General features: G+C 39.3%; 2 protein-coding genes across 3 annotated transcripts; both read right to left on the bottom strand.

Annotated features, from left to right (window-relative positions):
- Positions 1-2,776: 2,776 nt before the first annotated feature.
- On the bottom strand, positions 2,777-11,425 carry LOC139655117 (phosphatidylinositol 5-phosphate 4-kinase type-2 gamma-like). Of its 2 annotated transcripts, XM_071532427.1 has the most exons (10): positions 11,276-11,425; positions 11,094-11,191; positions 9,534-9,630; positions 7,451-7,600; positions 6,264-6,410; positions 5,684-5,722; positions 3,777-3,890; positions 3,437-3,695; positions 3,145-3,248; positions 2,777-2,986 (listed from the first exon to the last, which is right to left on the bottom strand). In XM_071532427.1, the coding sequence occupies exons 1-10, from the start codon at positions 11,423-11,425 to the stop codon at positions 2,906-2,908; spliced, it is 1,239 nt and encodes a 412-aa protein (XP_071388528.1). In that variant the 3' UTR covers positions 2,777-2,905. The 2 variants fall into 2 exon arrangements, with proteins under 2 accessions (XP_071388528.1, XP_071388536.1); XM_071532435.1 differs by lacking the exon at positions 7,451-7,600.
- Positions 11,426-15,056: 3,631 nt separating this feature from the next.
- On the bottom strand, positions 15,057-18,418 carry LOC139655130 (insulin-like growth factor-binding protein 6). The gene is made up of 4 exons (XM_071532448.1): positions 17,713-18,418; positions 17,001-17,029; positions 16,771-16,890; positions 15,057-16,635 (listed from the first exon to the last, which is right to left on the bottom strand). The coding sequence occupies exons 1-4, from the start codon at positions 18,050-18,052 to the stop codon at positions 16,522-16,524; spliced, it is 603 nt and encodes a 200-aa protein (XP_071388549.1). The 5' UTR covers positions 18,053-18,418; the 3' UTR covers positions 15,057-16,521.
- Between the last annotated feature and the right edge of the window lie 414 nt (positions 18,419-18,832).

The following is an 18,832-nucleotide window of genomic DNA, read 5'->3' as shown; positions in this document are numbered from 1 at the left end:
TAGACAAAACTGTAAGTCTTGAAACTTGGCAAAGGTTCCCATCTGTAAAACTGGGCCCTCTAATGACTATATTTATAAGTGGCTACAAATCAACATAAGATAGGATTGTTGCACAAATTGACACTTGAAAACCTGGCATAAAAACAAACCACCTGCAGTATGTATGTATTTTTTATTTTAACCTGAAAACTCCACTGATTGTACACGTCTGTGATGTAAGCATCTCTTTCCATTTGTATTTTTTTACCCATGCAATGATTCATAGCGCATTGGTTATCAATACAATTAGGCTACTGCCCAAGCTGTGATGTTTTATTTTGACGTGTGTGTGTGTGTGTATGTGTGTGTGTGTGTGTGTGCGTGCATGTGCGTGCATGCGTGTGTGTTGGGGTGGAGACGGGACCATATTTCAAAGTGCAATATGTGTTGATGTTTATTATGTGTATAATATGTATTCAGAGCTGGTTTATTTCTCATGATGTGGTGACCAGATGCAATGTATCTAAACCCTTTAAAAAGGCTTCTACACCTCAGTTAACAAAAGGAGTTCATATTTCCATAAGTGTTTCCCAGACAAACACCTGAGGAGAGTGGCAGGCTGCAGCAGACAGCAACATCTGTTAGCGTACAGTATAGTTGTATAGATGTGTCACATTGAGCCGCTGAGCAGAGAGTTCATGTGTCACCAGGCTGGGAGTATTTTCTGAACAGGTAGCGCCTGCCAGTAGCCAGTGGCCATCAGTTACACTAGACTAGCGCTTCAATGTGACATCTTCTGGAACAACCTTTGTCCTCGTTAACAAGCCTCAATTGACCATAACCTACTTTTTTCAAAGTCAAAGACATGGATTCACTTTTGTACCATGACCACGCTGAGCAATCTGTTTTTTTGTTTCATGGCTCTATTTTGAAAAGCCGCAAATGTATCTTGATGGACAAACACATAAACAAAGAGATATTACAAAGAGTAACTGCAAGTGCAGTTTGAGGGTTCAAGCCGATATGGGAATGCTTGAGATTTGTAGCTGTCAGGCTTCGGGAGCTAATTTTGGAAATGTTAAAATATGAGGTTTTGATGCATCAAGTGTCATCTTAAAAAGGGCATCCATCCAATGATGTGCATCCATGTTTGTGTTAACATTGCTGTGACACACTCAAAGTGCTACCATTTGGATACCATTGGGTCAGATTTGCATGAAATTTGGCAGACATGTTCAAAATAGAGGTGATATGTATACCAGGTTGTATAAGGAAGGTGAAAAAACAACTGGGGCTATTATGTAATTACAGAATGACTCACAGGATTAATTTATGGCATTTTTGACACTGTATTGGTCAGTTTAAAATACCTTTGTAGTTGTGGTTCCTTACATGTGCTCTACAATATGTACAAAGTTTCATGGTGATTGGACAAATGGTCAGAGTAATGGCTAATTTTGTGATGGGTCTATCCCTTCCTCAATTTAATTGCTTTTCTCAGTCTATGGGTTGGATCCAAGCCACATGTTTTTGACGTAAAAGCTCTTTGATCAACTTACAGTTCAGTATTTAGTTTGCTGCAGTGCTTTTGAGATGATGCAAGCTGCTGTGCACCATCCACTACACATAACACAGCGTTGCACAGGCTTGCAACACACACACACACACACACACACACACACGCACGCACGCACACAGAACAACTTGCTATACATACATCTACAGTAGCCTACTTTGTGTCCACATATTTACAGCATAAGCTAGTGTTATATTTATATAATTTTACTTATATTTTTTCACTCTTAAGGAATAAAAAATACTGGACGCAAGGAATTAGTTCCCAAAAGCAGGTAAGTGCTCCTTCGGGCTATAAGTTAGTGAGAATCTCTGATGAAGCTAGGAAGCTAATATTACTCAATTCTTTATTTTTCATTTAGTTGCTCCTCACCTCAGAGAAATAACCTAGCTGGTGTATTTGTTTACTTTCTGTGTAAGGGGTTTTAATATCATATTCATTATAGGCTGATGTCATGATTAATAATACATTCATGAATAAACAATCAACATTTCAAATTGCTTCATTACCTATTTATGTAACATAATTACATAGTAGATTTAAAAAACCATTCAATCTAAACCATTCAATTTTCATTAAAAATATGTGCCAAAAAGAAGCCTAACAATAGTAATAATTGGTGCCACACTACATCTCTATCTTTGCCATTTATTTTAAAGCTGCACTAGGCAATATTTTTTTGTTTTAAATCACAAATTGGGGCTGAAACAGAGAAGAGTGTTCCATTGCCCCTAATTGAGACCCTGTAGATTTACCCTATTTGCCCAAATTAATTTAATATAAGTATAGGCACTGGTGGGAAATCTTCTCACCGTACAGGAAGTGACAAATCAAAACTTAGGAGCGAAATGCACAACTTTCTCCTAAACAGCAGCAAGCAAGCGTCCCATTGAGGGAAAACTGGACACACCAATTATGGCTGAACCTGTTTTTATCATCTCCACTCCCCACTGGCCACTAAAAACAATTCATGTCTGAGGAGTGTGACATTTACTGATACACATTACATGATTTCTGGGTAATAAAGTCTTTCAATCTTTCAAAAATTCAAACAGTTGTCTCACGCTGCCATTTGCAGCCGTCAAAGTGCGAAGTTGCCAAGTGCAGCTTTAAGTGAAAACAAAAGAAGACCATTAACATCCATGTGTTGCCCAAGTAGTCTTCTTCCAATTCAAGTGCGTAAATGCCCACTTGTCTTGCAGGGGGGAATATTGAAAACGCAAATAAATCATTAAGAAATTAAATGAACTGTGAATCTTCCCTGTTTCTTGATGCTGATTTGAAACAGTTGCGTGGTGAATCTCCCCTTGTATTGAATGACTATGGTAGCCCAGACTGCAAAACGTTGAACTACGCGAAGATCGTAGTAATGAACTCTCGGAAACGTTTAGCATACTGCTCTGGGTGAACTGTTGAGATTTCTGCTCCTGCCTGAAAAACATCAGAGAAAATCAGAAAAAACCTTTAAACTTTGCAGGATACGGAGCCATGCTGACTTGTGTATGTGTTTGGTGAAGGAAAACGACACATCAAAATTTAAAGTGATATCCCTTTATGCCCTTTCCCTTTCAAAGACACTGATCACTCACCCCATGTTTGACAGCCTTAGCAGCATGAGCAGCTTTCTTCTTGGTGTCGTATTGCGTCAGCACATCGATGAGACCCATAAAATAGACCTCCCTCTGGGGCGCACCTACATCACAGCATGCAGAGGAGCAGTGAGCGACAGACTGTGGTGAGTGATCTTGGTCTGCACAGATGATCTAGTCTGTGCCGGTCACTAGCTTGAGATGTGGTGTAGCGCAAGAGCAGTAAAGTGGGACACCTAGAGCGCGTGGCTCCTAACCTATTTAAATTGTCTGATGACTTGTCAGGACTGACCTACGGCGCTCTGGACGGCGTACATGTCCACATAAGGGTCGAACTCCCCCGGGCCCATGGGCTTGAAGGAGTTCATGTAGCCAGCGATGCCCTCAGGTGAGGTGGAGCCCGGAGCAGGAGCGGGAGCCAGGCCATTTTCATCCTCCTCTTCCTCCTCATAGGACGACTCCATCTCCTCCTCCTCCTCCCTCTCAGCCCGCTCAACGTCATGAATACCCAGCAGCAGGCTGTAGTCCATGATCCTCATACGCACCAGAAACTGAAAACAGAGACACACGAGTACACACAACCAGCCAAGAAAACAATGTGCACAAGACACTTTTTCAACACTTTTTCTTACCTCTACATCTCTATTGAGCTTTTCCATGACCTTCTCCTTCTCTTCATCACTCACATAAACTTTTTGCATGTTATTCCGGAAGTCTACGTCTTTATAAGTGGGCAACTCTTTCACCTGTAAATACAGAGTGAAGATCAACTAAGTTACATTCAGCAAGAAAATACCAAGATTACAGCAATGCCACAATAACCATTTAGCATTTTTCTCATCAAAAGGTAATATACAAAGTAATCAATAACATTGGCCAAATATTTATTTCAAATCAACATGGTCAGAAAGCTCAAAAGTTTCCAAAGCTACAGTTATTTATTAAACAGTCTTCAAATATTTCACTGTTTGCAATTAGAGATATGTCAAACTAGGGGAAACAGCTTGCACTCTGCTGGGTCCCCAGGGAGACTGACAGCTCCTGAACTTCTGTGCAGATGCTGTGATGGGAAGCCTGTGTTGCCTGTGAAAGCTAAACATCAGCACCACGGACAGCAGCAACCAACACATAAACAAAGAGCACATGGAGCCAGGGCAGGGACTCCTCATCCACCACACCTTCAGCTGCGGTGCCACAGCTGCAGATGATTCAGTGCTCGTTAAAAAAGAGCCAGGACACAACAGTCTGATGGGAACGCAGAGAGTCGAAGCTGCTTCTGCTTTTCTTCAGTGCCATCCTCTGACTGGGACCCTGAAGGGAGGCTGCCGTCATCCCAGCACCCAACAGCAACGCTTGGAGCAATTCTGCTCACCCTCTCACCCTGCGGTTTGGTTCTTCACCCCCATTTCCCCTTCGTAAACTCTTTTTAATAAATCACTCCACCAGGGGTTTTGCACCTCCTTCTGGTCTCTCTGTGTACACGCTAAAGTGAAAATGTTCTACATTATTGTGGAGTTTGCAATAGCGCTCACTGCCCTGTTTATGTATCAGAAATGGCTTAGGCCACACTTGGCAGCAAATATGTCACCAATGTTAAACACTGGATGATGCTACAAGAGAAAATGATCTTGTCCATATTTGACAGCTCATACTTCTGAAAGCACTCCTGAATGCCCTCTTTGTGTCCAGCTGGATCATTGTCTGTTATCATTGTCTGTTTTACAATATTTACCGAAGTCATCCTCATAAAGCATTAAACAAAGTGCTGAAGATTTAATTTGACTTTACTTAATTTACTGGCAGTTTGGCCAGGATTCATGAAACCTCTTAGTTACTGATGTCCCTCGTTATGGTAGAGCTCAAAGAAAGGACCATGAGGAGGAATTGAAACACCATGAAAGTGTCAGGATGAACGGGAGCATGTCTTTTGGTTATAAGAGAGAGAAACCTGGAAATGCTCAGATCCCAGACACCACACCCTCAGTCTTCACCAGAGTTTCATCTAGGTTGAATTAACTAGGTCATGCCACCTTTCATTGAAAAGGAGATGGATATGTATTTTGCAGTTTCAGCAGCTGGCCACATCCCTAAAACGGCCCCAAGATGCTAGTTCACTACTCCTTTAAAGTGTTCTGGTTTGAAAACTTCATAAAGTGTATGCTGCTATATCTTACTCAGAGTTCAAATTAGCATGTTAGCATAAATCTGCATCAACAAGCAGACTGTTGTCTGATGGTATTTAAAAAAATGTCAAGGACATTGAGGGGTTGAAAGCACTTAGTATTGAAGCAGCGCAAAGAGTGTCTTCCTTAGAGAGTCATTATGCACAATATAAAGATCTCACTGTAAGCCTTACAGAGTTTGTGTTAATAAGTTACAACCATAGATAACACAAGCATTTCTCACACCAAAAAAAACAGATAAAAGTAACCAGAAAGTGACTAGATAATACCCATTTTACAAACATAAAAGTATGGCATGCAGAATGCAGAGATTAACAACAGCAAATCATACAACTTTTAACGTAATCTGATCTCACCTTCTCTTTGAAACTTGCCTCACGAGACACCAGGGAGCCCTGAGAGAAGAAGAGATCCCACAGCATTTCATTGATCAGCTCCTGTTTAACTTGAGCCTTATTAGTAACCATATGCACACATTACTTAATGCACCTATAATTGTCACTCCCGGCTTTAACATTCACCATGGCTGGAATTATCCTTTAATTAAGCTGGATGATGCAATTTGAAACATCTGCTATTTATTAAGAAGGCTTAACAATTTCAGTTTGGTGAGCAAATTATAGGGCTGTAATGAAAGTTTGTAACACAAAATGTCACGATACAAAAATTCAACAATTGTGGAGTTGAAATTTTGTCTCTATTTCAGCTGTGGTCTAATCTAACAAATGACATTCAGAATGATCTTCTCATTTGCATTGCCTGAACACTAGAGAGCGCAAGGCTAGCAAGTTTTACCTTTGGTCATCTCGTGTTGAAGCATGCTTCAACACACATGACTGTCTATGTCCCATTCACAATCAGAGTTTTGTATTGATTGCACTGAAAGAAAACCCACGCTGAATACTCCTCTAACTAAATGACTGCTACAATACGTACCTTGAGGTCATACTTCCAGTGTACATGCAGTTTGTGGCTGAACATGTTCCTCATAACTAAGAGATAGGTGTCCTCGCTCTCCACAGAGACTCGGTACATGGCCAGGAACTGAGGCAGCAGCGTACTGCCATGGCAGGTGACAATGTGCTGGAAGAGGACAGTTAGGAATGAATGGACCGTGGATGATGGAGAACGGAGGAAACATCTAACCAGTGGCATGGGGCAGTGTAAATATAAAAGTCTTGTGCCTGCAGATAGTCAAGTGGTTAAATCCCCTGCCTCTTGATCCACATGCGTGCTTCCACTAGCCTATCATCACATCTCGACAGGCTGTCTTATATCTCCTTTACTCTGTCTCCTTCTCTAGTTTCCTGCTGTCTGAATAAATAATGTAGCACCAAAAGTGAGTGAACTGCCCACTCTCCTTTAAAAAAATATGAAGGTTCATATCAAAGCACATTATATTGCTGTAGGATAGTCAGCAGCCTGGGTTGTACTTAGCATACTGACAGGGCTGTCAGACAATAATATTCATCATCATTTATACCTGACCATTAAGACAAATGCTAGGACCTAAACTAGTTGCCTAAACTAAAATGATGTTAACAAGACAAATGTATGAAGAAATCACTAGACATTACGTATTCTGATGATGTTCATATTCAGTTATTCTCAGTTTTGTTAAATGCCTTTAAAGACAGAATATACAGTAAGTGCACTTCCCTATCTCTATCTGCTTTGATAGCAGAAAGCAGAAAGACCCTTGACAAGAAGATTTTCTGTATTTCTTTGCTTGACAGAGGTATGTCTATAACCTTAAATTTCACTGTAAAAGCAAGAGCCATGGTCATATATTATCACTCGTTAAAGCACTCTTTCTGTGTGAAAGTCAACCTCTCATCTTTTTGCTTTGATGTTGTCAAACCTTTGCCATGGCAACCAGAGCTATCATAAAATGAACAACTCTCCCCTGTAGCATCCTAGCATGCAGAAGATACAGGACAAAATGTGACAAAAATAAATTAAAATATCCTTGAATTTCATTGACTACTACTATACATTGTCTAAAAATTGATGAAATCACTAAAAGGAGGGTAACAGTCATTGTGATTAATATCACAATATATCTAAAACTCAATATGAACAGTGTAACACAGGAGAATTAAGGGCTTCACTTTGTGTCTTACTTGGTGATATTCAGAGAGAATATTGTGTATATCCTCCACTTCCTCACTGGAGATTTCTTTCACTACCAAAGTGCGGTCGTATGATGTCAGCAGCAGCCCCACGCCCTGCCCCTCCCCATCTTTGACTGGAGGACTGCGGGCTAGAGACACCTGTTGGTGAGTAAGAATATGGCATGTCTAACAAGATCAAAATGTAACATGAACAGTGGTGCAACTGTGCTGTACATCTTCCCAGTGATGGCTTCACATCCCTTACACAGGTTCCTGAAATCTTTTTATACCTACTGTGTGATATATTGCCAAGCGATATATTGCCAAATTCAGCAGTTATATATAATTAGCATTACTCAATTTCAACTGTTTTACATGCAGTTGGGCTTGCACATTTCCAGTAAGCCCCTGACCATTACTTAGTGATAATAAAATTAAACACATAGTTATGGCTGTTGAGAAGAGGATTTACTTGTGAAGGAATCTGCCCAGTCACCTATAGCTGCCTAAAAATGTTACCTAAGTTCATGTGGAGGGGGTCTGGATGGTGTTCAACCTATTTAACTTGAGAAAGTGTCTGAGTTGAAAGTTTCAAGAAAAACGGACTCTGCTGGTTATTTTAAGCATACACAATTATTACAAACTGTCCAATGTGTAAATCATATTCATTAAAGATCCAGTGCAATTTCAATTCAATCAGGAACTTTTTTTTTATTTCTAACACAATGAGCATCTTTTTTTTTTTGATGGTTAGATGGTACAAAGCTTGTAGGACTGAGTGATATCTGAACCTTCCACTGCATGACAATGTTTCTGTCTTTGAGGAACAAATTTCTAGTGTTGGAGCTTCTGCACCCAGCAACAAAGGAGGCACAGAGATTTTGTCTAGTTTGGCAAGTACCTGGCTGGCTGTTGTCTGACAAACTGTGGGACACCTGATTAACTCGACATACTGTTGACCAATTAGAGCATTCATTAAAACCAGTGTGAAGGTGACATCATTTACACCAGGAAGTAGATTGGAATTGATGTTTGATTCTGTTGACAACCAGAGGGAGAGTTTTCAAAGGGCGTCAAATTTTCACAAGGCTGACAGTTATAATAATTTGAGTAACTTTATATTAAAAGGTCCTTTGTTGAATTATACCATGGAATTGAGAAATGCAATTCGCATTGCACTGGACATTGGATATTTAATATATATTAATAAACAAAGACTTTAATAAATCTAACAAAAATGTACGGGTACTTATTCTAATTGTCACTGGGCATTCTACATCCTGCCCTGAAAATATACAAACATGACTGACTGATGACTTTTTTTTTTGTAGCTGGCAGATATTTAACTACTTTTGTAGAGTAATATACACTACATGAGATTGCCAACAAATGCAAACCAAAAACAGGATTCCAAGACATGATTTTGAAAGCAAAGGCATATTTGTAGTCTCAGTTTACAGTGTCAGTGTAATACAGCTCAATTTGTGCAACACTGGGACATAGAAATCTGCATTTTGCACCAACGGCCACTTCCTCCCTCTTACTACAAACAGTCCCGTAGGTCAGCAGTAATATTCCTTTAAACAGTACATGTTTTATGACAGTGCACATACTGTATGCCTCAGATAATGTGTGCTAAACAAATGTGTAGAGAGCAGATCGCTGACTAGACTTTGCGCCACCTGAAACATGCAAATATTATCCAAATGAATGCAAATTTAGAAGGGCACACATCAATACAGACCAAAAAATTTTAGTTAAACAAATAGGTGTCTAGTTTTCATTAGAGGATAAAAACACATTGAAAAATCTAGCAACGCTGGAAAAGTTCCTGTGGCTTCAGATATATTCTGTATCAAGAACCACTTGTTACCCCTTCACATTATAACCATTGTAGAGTAAATGCTTGATGGGAGCTGTAAATGGGATCAAAGTCCAAAATCTCCACTCTAAAGAGCGTTTTTGCCCTTTTTAAATTCTAAAATCCATTCTGGAAATTGCTACCATATGCACAATTGTAAAATTCTCTGATTTGACAAACAACAAAATGACAAAAACATAAGTCAAATGTGGATTTGTGGTGAATTCATACCTGATAATCCTGGTCTTCAATTCCAAAGCGCTCTCTGAGGTTTCTGAACACCTGTGGACAGTACTCTTTGAATTTGAATTGTCCCGGAAGATTCTCTCTGAGGGGAAGCACACAACATTTTATTCAATAAAGTAAGGATAATGCAGCTCGGTTTACTGCGCTGTGCACATCTAATCACCAACACTTTACTTGAGCTACATGGTACATTCATGAATACTGAATACTGTTATCTCTCCCTGTATCTCACTGTCTCTTCTCCCTACTAAGGGCAGGAATATAATATTGTACAATAGTAAAGTGTTCTAATCATAAGTGTGATTGTATGTGGATCATAAGTGCAAAAATGGTGAAGTATAGGTAAAATGGCTGCAGGTTTGTGCCACTCATATCCTCTTTCAAGATTAAAATCTATGCAGAAGTAGGTAATAACCAATTACAAAATGTATTCATTTATTCAATGCTCTTGTCACTGTGTATATTTTTTAGGAATGCTACTCAAACATGCATGAATGTGTTTGAGGGCAAGGTAGTGTCAAATTAGCTGCTGAAACGTTTTGCATAATGTATATTCAAAATTGGGTCATGGGTCATGTTCAAGATATAATATCTAAGGACTGATTCAGTACTTTTTAGTGAGCAACTTTAGTTTTTTACTTGACCAGTTTCCAACACAAGTAGGTTAACTACTACTTGAGTAAAATTTCACTGAGGCAACAGCACTTCTACTTGAGAAAACATATTTGATTGTTCTTATTGTTCTTCCCACCTCTGTCTATGAGTCCTTTACCAGGCCCTGGATTCCTGAATGGATTAAAGGATTATTGAAAGCCACTCATTGAGATTTTTGTAGATTCCATCTGTATGGAAACTGGACCTCACAGCAGACATAATGTATAACACAGTATCCACAAATTATGGTGCAGCATTTATACTGTACCATATTCTGTCAAACTCTCCCTCAGACTGACACGTCTCCTCTGTGAGCCCCACAAAGTTTTCACATTGCCTCAGTGGGCATCAATCTACTTAGCTGTTCTCTGTCATGTTTTTGCTTGGTACATATTAATATTCTGGTGTTTCACAACCTCTGGCACCACTGGTACAATTTACTGGGGGGCTGTGCTGTATTTCCTTCCTTTTAATTGTGTGCAGCACACAATGTGTTAGAATATTAATCTTTTACATAGCCCAGTACTATATAGTTACACTGTAGTAAGCCTACTGCAGACAAGTTAGTTATTTTTAATCTATTTGACTTGTTAATTTACTAGCATTGTTATTATTAGTAGTAGTAGTAATAGTAGAAGTGGTACTAGTAGTAGTAGTAGCAGTAATAGTAGTGGTAGGCTAGTAGTAGTAGTACTAGTAGCAGTGGCAGTAGTAATATAAGTTGTAGTGAATACACTGTTATACTGTAGTTAGCATTATTGTTTCTTATTCCTGTTGTAAAGGGGTCACTGCAAACTCTGATAAGCAGGCAAATAAATCTTAACATCCACAGAAATCTCTGGAAATCACAGGATGCTGGATGCAGGCTCATACAATCTAGCAGTACTGTACTTGTTGAAGAGGTGGTTGTTGACTTTGATCTTGGTGTTGGCTTTGAAGTCGTCTGGAAGCAGCATGACAGGGACAGGCACCTGGCTCAGGTCATTAATCTGCAGATGGTGGACATACAGTCAACATAGATATTAGATACACACACACACGCGCGCACATACACACACACATAGCCTACCTACCGAATGACTGACTCCCCACATGAGCACGCTCAACACGGGGTCACTCGCGCGGAAAACCTCTACTTTCTGCTGCACAAAATGTTTCTTCTTTGTTTTCCTCTTTGGTGCCAGAGCATTGAGAGGGTTCGAGGTGGCACTGGGAGAAGCCATCGCACTTTAACAGGTTAGGAGAGCTTGCTGTTTTACCTTTGACGAAGGCTAGTCTCCATGACAAAAAGGCCAATGCTGTGGAATAACTTTGCTTACGGGAAGTTATTCAGACGTGCCGCTGAATAGACCTGTTTTTGTTGTCATCTCTGGTGTAATAGTCTATGTAAAGTAGGCTGAAGTCCGCCTTGCTGTGGAGTCACTGCAGCCTGGTACTCTCAACACCTTTTGCCTTCGAGGCGTTTGGCCGTTTTGCGTCGCGGTCTATGGCTTATCCGGTGCAATAATAATATAATCAAACACATGCATGTGTACTCATCAGAGCATCACTCCGCACTACCGGCAGCCTCAAACAAAATCAGCATTACAATCAGTAAGCTGCAATTAGGCTATACTGGCTTCATCACATTTTCTACCCATTTATTGATGTAACATTTCTTAATTTCATTCATTCGTTCATTGTGTTTTCTGTGTTTTCTCAGTCATACATGTAGGGTACATTTGCAAATTCTAACAAAATTTTTGACCAACATAATATTAATAATGATAATGATACTACTACTACTACTAATAATAATAATAAAGGTGAAAGGTGTTATAGGCTATATAAATAAAGTTTATTAATACACTTTATTTATATATAGCACCTTTCAAAACAAATGCAAAGCAAATAAGATACAAAATAAATCAACAGTAAAGCGCAAAGTCATAAAAATGAGTTTAGAGCATGCACAGAGGGCTTGTTCCATACTGTTGGGGCTCTGATGGCAGAAGCTCTATCATCTCTGACAGGGACAGTTGAAAGAGTTTGTGAGCTGATTGAAGACTGCATTCATAAAAAGATCCATGATATAGCTAGGGGCCAAGCTACTGCTTTAAAAACAATCAATCTAATATTGAAATCAATTCTATAATCAAGGAGGCCAGAGTAAATTTGCTAAAATTAGACTTATGCTCTCTCTCCTGTTAGATCTAGTCAAAAGCTTAGAAGGTGCATTCTGGACTAGTTGCAGGAGAGATAGAGCTTTTGGATTAAAGCCAGAATACAGGGAATTACAATAGTCAATATGAGATTAAATCACTGCATTAAAGACCGAAGTCTGAACAGGATATAAATGACCTGATCCTAGATATAGTTCTTAACTGATAGAAACAAGACTACCACTTTGAATTTCTCACATTTCAAACCGGAATTAAAATGACTGCCAGATTTCTGGCTGCTGGCTCAATAGCCTATGTTACCAAGATTTTCATGAATCGGTTGCATCAAGAGGGCCAAACACAACAATCTCAGACTTAGTTACAGAAAGTTTAGAGACATCCAACAACTAATTTCGGCTAAGCACTCCCTGAGAGTGTCAAGGCTACTTGAATCACTGGATTTTATGGGCAGATACAGTTGCGGGTCATCAGCATAACAGTGAAAGGAAACATTATGTCGACAAATTATGTGGTCAAGTGGGAGCATATAAATGGAGAACAAAATGGGACCAAGGATGGATCCTTGGGGTAGTCTGCAGAAAAATTTAACTACGGAGGATATAAAACCCAGGCCATGAGATGAGATATAAATCAAACAGTAGGCTTTTTAAGAAGAGGCTGGATAAATGCACATTTGAAGTCCAGTGGCCAATGAGCTATCTATAATTTAAAGAAAATATGGACAAACAGCATCAAAGACCTCTTTTGGGTGTCTGGACAGAATTGTATCTGAAGACATGATGAACTTTTCATATGAGGAACAATCTCCAAAATGTTTATGCTGAGATCTGCTCACGAGGAGCTAAAGGAACTGCTCACTTAGTGGATCACAATCAACTCATGCTTAGGAGGTACAATCAGATTTCTTCTGTTTACAATTTTCTTAGTGTAGAAGGTTAAAAACTTCTCACTATTCAATAATATTAAATACTTCTCTCACACAGTCTTAGGTGCAGTATTATATTCTGACATCAATTAATTCATATGTAAGTAAAAGCCATAAAGTTTGAAGGTTCTTGAGATTTCTTGAGAGTGAGCACATCACGTCCTAACAGCCTGTGCAGCGTCAGACAGTCCATCAGCAGCTGCAGGAGCATGCAGCCAGGGCTGGAACAGTATGCTGTTGATTACTGATTATCCACTTATAACTTTAACCAGTAACCCAACACAGATCATTGGATTCACTCTATATCGTAATCACATTACTTTCAGTTGCTCCAATATGAAGTTACTTTAAGTTAAGTTATGAAGAAATGACATATATCCTTTTTGAGGGAAAAAGCACCAATTATCACATTATCATAAAACACATTTTACTATAGCCAGTGCTTGACAAAGTAGAACTCAGCACAGAGTGAAAATCTGTTTGCGTGAGATTGTTGTTGCAAATGCCAATTAAGTGCTTAAGAGATAATTTAATTTACCATTTCCTTATTATTATATAAGGAATTCTTGACATTTATCAGCCACACACAATGGCTCTAATCAGTGAACAATATGGACAGTATGGGGTGGGGGGGGGGGGGGTCCCCTTGTCCTTTTGCCCTTTTCAGATTGAAACATCTAAACATTGGTAACACTGATCACCTGAGGAGTTATAATCTACAGGGGCTTCTCTAACCAATCTAAAGGTATTTGTAGGCTTTTAACCATGGTGCACATACCTTATCTCTCATCAACAGCTTACATTGGTCAGCAGTGAGCATTTAAAGCCAGGTCAACATTCATCCCCTCCATAAAATCATAAGGCATTATGCAAGTCCATTCCCGCCACTCAATAAAATAAAAAACGATCAATTGTGAGTTTTTTTCTCGCAATTGTGACTTTATTTCTTAGAATTCTGACTTTTTTTCCTCACAATTCTGACTTTATATCTCAGAATTCAGACTTTTTTTGCGAGAGAAAAACTCACAATTGAGTCGTTTTTTTATTTTATTGAGTGGCGGGAATGGGCTTCCATACATTTGCCTCCTTCTCTTATCCGATCCATGCAGAAATAATGGCTTTAGTTCCTTCGAATGAAAAAAATGCCCAAATTGTGAGAGATGCCAAACTGCATTGAGAAGCAACTAGGGCTTAGAAACACAATTTTAAACCTCGGTCTACATCTATTGCGCTCATCTATTTTTTTTTTACACCATTAACCGTATGGGCAACATGGGCATATGGGCAACATTTTTAAAATAACATGCCAAACTATCAATAAAGTGATTCTCAAAATGCATCTTCACTTTCAGCAACCTAATGCAGATTCACCTGGAATTCATAACAGCCTCTGAACCCCAAAAAGAATTGTGCATGTGCATTGACTCTTATTGATGGAATAGTGCAACTTGTGGAAGAAAGTGGAAATTTCAATTACGGAATACAAGCACTGGCTATTTTGTATAAACATTCTAGAAATACTAATACTGGTTGAGTGCTTTCTTATTGCTATGAATGGTATGATGATTGGAATGGATTTTTTTTTTGCAGTTTTACAGTACAGATAGACAGGAAAGATTAGGAGAGAGAGGTGGATGACATGCGACAAAGGTCCTGGGCCGGATTCGAAACCCGGGACGTCACAGTTAGCCTACATGATACGCGCCTTAGACCACTGAGAGACTGTGTCACCCCCAATAAGCACATATAAGCACATATTTCCTCATGTATTTTTAATCTCATTACTGTTTTTTCAGCAAATATAATGAATTACAGTTACCATTCTTGTTACATGTACTCTGTTACTCCCCAACCCTGCATGTATCCACAATGCTTCACTGTTTTCATGTAGGGTGAAAACATACTCAAAACAAGCCTTAAAAGGTGGGCAGTCCTGTCCCAGTTCTCTCGGTCCCTGATCATATGAGAAAGATTGTTGGATTAAGGGACTAGAGGGCTTTACTTCCAGAGCAAAGTTATTTTTATTTACAACAAAGTCAACCAAATGGTTTGTATTGTATTACAATCCCTGAAGTCTATCAAGAACATTTTAGTAATATTGTCTGTTAGTGATGAGTATTTTTTATCATTCTCAACTTTTTTTAACACTTCCTCTTACAGTTCAAGAGGTGAATTTCCTCCTTGTATTCACTGTGTTCCATGCTTGTATAAGTAAGATTTACGTTGAACGTGCCTGGTTAAATAAAGGATAAATGCAATGAAAACAGAAATAAAAATAATGCCCCTAAATCTGTGTTATAAACACAAAGGTTTCAGGTTCTTCTCATTATACCTCTGGTGTCTGCTCTCAGGCAAGCACTGATATATTATTTACCTATAAAGGTAGCATGCTATAAAGAGTAGCATCAATATTAACATAAATAGAGTATTATATTTAAGGGAACATAAATAGAATGACATTGAGAGATTATATACACCAATTACAGTAATAAAATTACAGTGAATTACAGAAAAAAAAAAGGAAAAAAACAAAACTGCAAAACACATGATGAAAAAAAAAAGTAAAAAAAATACATTAAGTATAGCGAGTGCATACAAAAGACCTACTAAAACTTTGAAATGATACTGTGTGCTATTGCTCTAGTAATGAAAAAAATGTAAGTTACAAAATCATATTGATTCCTGATGCTTGATTCATGACATGTTATATATATTGTTTATAATGTATGGAGCTAAAATCTTGAAAATGAAAGATAAGCATGTTCATTATGTGCAGTCCCACACTGTAGGCACAGTTTCTGAGTTACTGCTGTAGATACAAGAATGGACCAGACAGTGGACATGTTACAACTACTACAGATGTAATGGTTTGTCTTAACAGAATGCCATGCTACCATGTGACACTTGGCTGGGTGATTTCCCACCTCATATTCAAATATGAGTAGATGTGAAAGGATGTCAGGGTGCTGTAATGAAAATAAAGTTCTGTGAGTCTCCTCACTTTCCCAGTTTAAAGAAGTTGTATGACTTATGTTCAGTAGAGGGCGCAAGGAGACCAACTTACAACTGACTATGGAAAAAGCTTTTCAAGAAGGGATTTCTGCTTTCAGGTGGTGGAGAATAAGTGTGAGGGCAAAGTAGTGTCCAGCACCTTTAGAATCTGTGTGTTGCTCTTTTGTCCATATCTCACATTGGTGATCCAGCTCGAGCCTCCTCTGCTTTAGCCTAGTCTTCATGCACTTTCACAGATCAGGGCGCCCTCCTTTTTAACATATGAAGTTGTTGGCATGCCATGTTTATCCACACACCAGCAGTTGCCCCGCTGCATACCTCGAGAGGACCGACACTGCACAAAGACAACATGCAAACACATGGTGGAATCCTATTTTAGAGCTGCAAACGATGTAGATATGCCATTCGCTCTAGTTACTATAATTGAAACAATCTCACATAAATTTAGATGAACATTGCACCAACTCACTTGCTTCTTTCTGAAGAAACCACGCTTGTCACAATTGGGCATGTAAATATCATGATGTGACTGAAATAACTGGGCATCAAGACTTTGGATAATTGTCAAAAGCAGTTTACGACATGGAGCCTAGTGAGGAAGAGACACAGATTTCAAGAGATAAGCATAAGCCCAATTTCAGGTCATTCATCTACTGTTTCTCTGAAGTATTGCAGTCATCAGATGGAGAGGATTGTTACCTTCTCTGGATCCTCAGTAGGTGTAGGGCCTGGGATCAAATAAAGAAAAGATAGAACAGTTAATTGCTATGTGAATAGCTGTTAAAATAAACACAAACTTATGTTATTGTTTAGTCAGCAGCAATTATGCAACTACTAATTATACTACCACGATTTTCAATGAAATCTTCAACAACAAAACTCTTTTTTTGACTGCGGGTGAGGTAGCGTGATTATTTTTTGTTAACAAACCTTAGTTTATTAATAGCATAAGAAAGTATTTGAACCAAATACCCATGTTTGTACTGTGGTGGCTAATCCAGCAAAATCTAAAATAATTTTTCACACAACTTATTGTAACATTTCACTGACTGTCCAAAAACAACAGTCTTTATTTAACCACATCCTGGACTGAGCAGTTGGTACATGAACAAAGTAACTCAATACTAGTGTTTCTGTCATGTAAGAACAAGTGTATTAGTCATATTATCATTATTTCCTCTGGACTTTTACAAAGGAAACCCTCTCTCACATTACAGGAAGAGCGATTGAACAATCATTTCTGGATTTAAAGTGACATGCAAGCTCCTAGTCCAGCCAAAACTGACATAGCAAACACTGAGTGTTAGTGTTGAAAATATAAATCTGGATACCATGAACCTAACCCAAACCCAAAAGTTGAATGACACTTGTTTAAAGTGTCCCCAGGTACAAACAGTTGTGGCAGCCTTACCCACAGTGAGGACCCTATCAGTTGGGCTGATCCTGCTGGTGTTGCTGCAGACGCCCCTGCCTTCCAGCAGGGCCTGCAGGGGCCGGGGTTCGTCCTCTGGAGGGGCGCAACGAACCCCCTGGGCACAGCTCTGAGTGTAGACCCCGCATGGGTCCCCGATGGCCAGAACAGCGGTGCTGAAATCTGTAGACTGATGCCTCTGCGAAGGGCTCGTACGCTCCTGACTTCCCTGGCAAGTGGGACACCCTCTGGCAGTCGTCACCTGAGTGCTCAGTGGCCGAGGGCTTGACAAAGCCAACTGCACGAGGAGCAGGGCCAGGATGTTCAGGTATAGAGCCATCTCACTCTACACCTTGTCCAGTAACAATTGGGAACGGTCCACTCTCTTGGTATTAGAATGCTGCCTGTGATGAGTTCTTATTTTCACTTCTCTTCTTTTTTTCTGCTGTAGTTTAGTTCCGCTGACAGTCTGTAGAGAGGCAAAGTGGATAGGAATTCCCTCAAGCTAAGACAAAGCGATAATGAGGCTGACAGACACCACTGACAGCAGCTTTTAAAGAGCCAAAACTAAGGGAAAGGTATGGGAGTGTACGTGATGGAGAATGTTAGTCTCCCCTCTCATTTCCACACTGCTGAGCACACCCCCATTTCCCCTTGTCTCTGACACACACACACACACACACACGCTCATACCATTCCTTGTCTGTCATCTTGCAGAACAGTAATGTTTTCAACATCAACATAAATCACAAGTGATTGCTGTGTATGCTACTCTGTTCATTTATTAATTTATTTCCTGACACATATACACATATATAATCAACCAATCATGGGTCTGTAGACAAGCAATTTGCCATTAAGCTTTTAAAATGATTGCTGTTTGTCAAAAATGTGTGACAAGGAGAATATGGTGGCCTGTCTCTACAAAGTTGTGGATTAAATTTAATTAGTCACATATTGTGAACATATGGTTAAAAAAAAGTTTACATATTGTGGTGAATAAGTGCTGATATCAGGGTGGATTTTTGTATGAGGTTGTCATGACTTTGCTTTGAATAGCAACAACAAAAACATGAACATTTTCTTCTCAGTCTAAACGAGCTGGCAGAAGGATAGGCAT

Source organism: Centroberyx affinis, unplaced genomic scaffold (assembly GCF_046629955.1).
Source record: "Centroberyx affinis isolate AG114_WGS23_722 - 3 ecotype Tasmania unplaced genomic scaffold, CSIRO-AGI_Caff_v1 ptg000151l_1, whole genome shotgun sequence".
Classification (NCBI taxonomy): Eukaryota; Metazoa; Chordata; class Actinopteri; order Beryciformes; family Berycidae; genus Centroberyx; species Centroberyx affinis.
The sequence above is the reverse complement of the archived record's forward strand: the minus strand, read 5'-3'. Positions and strand labels throughout refer to the sequence as shown.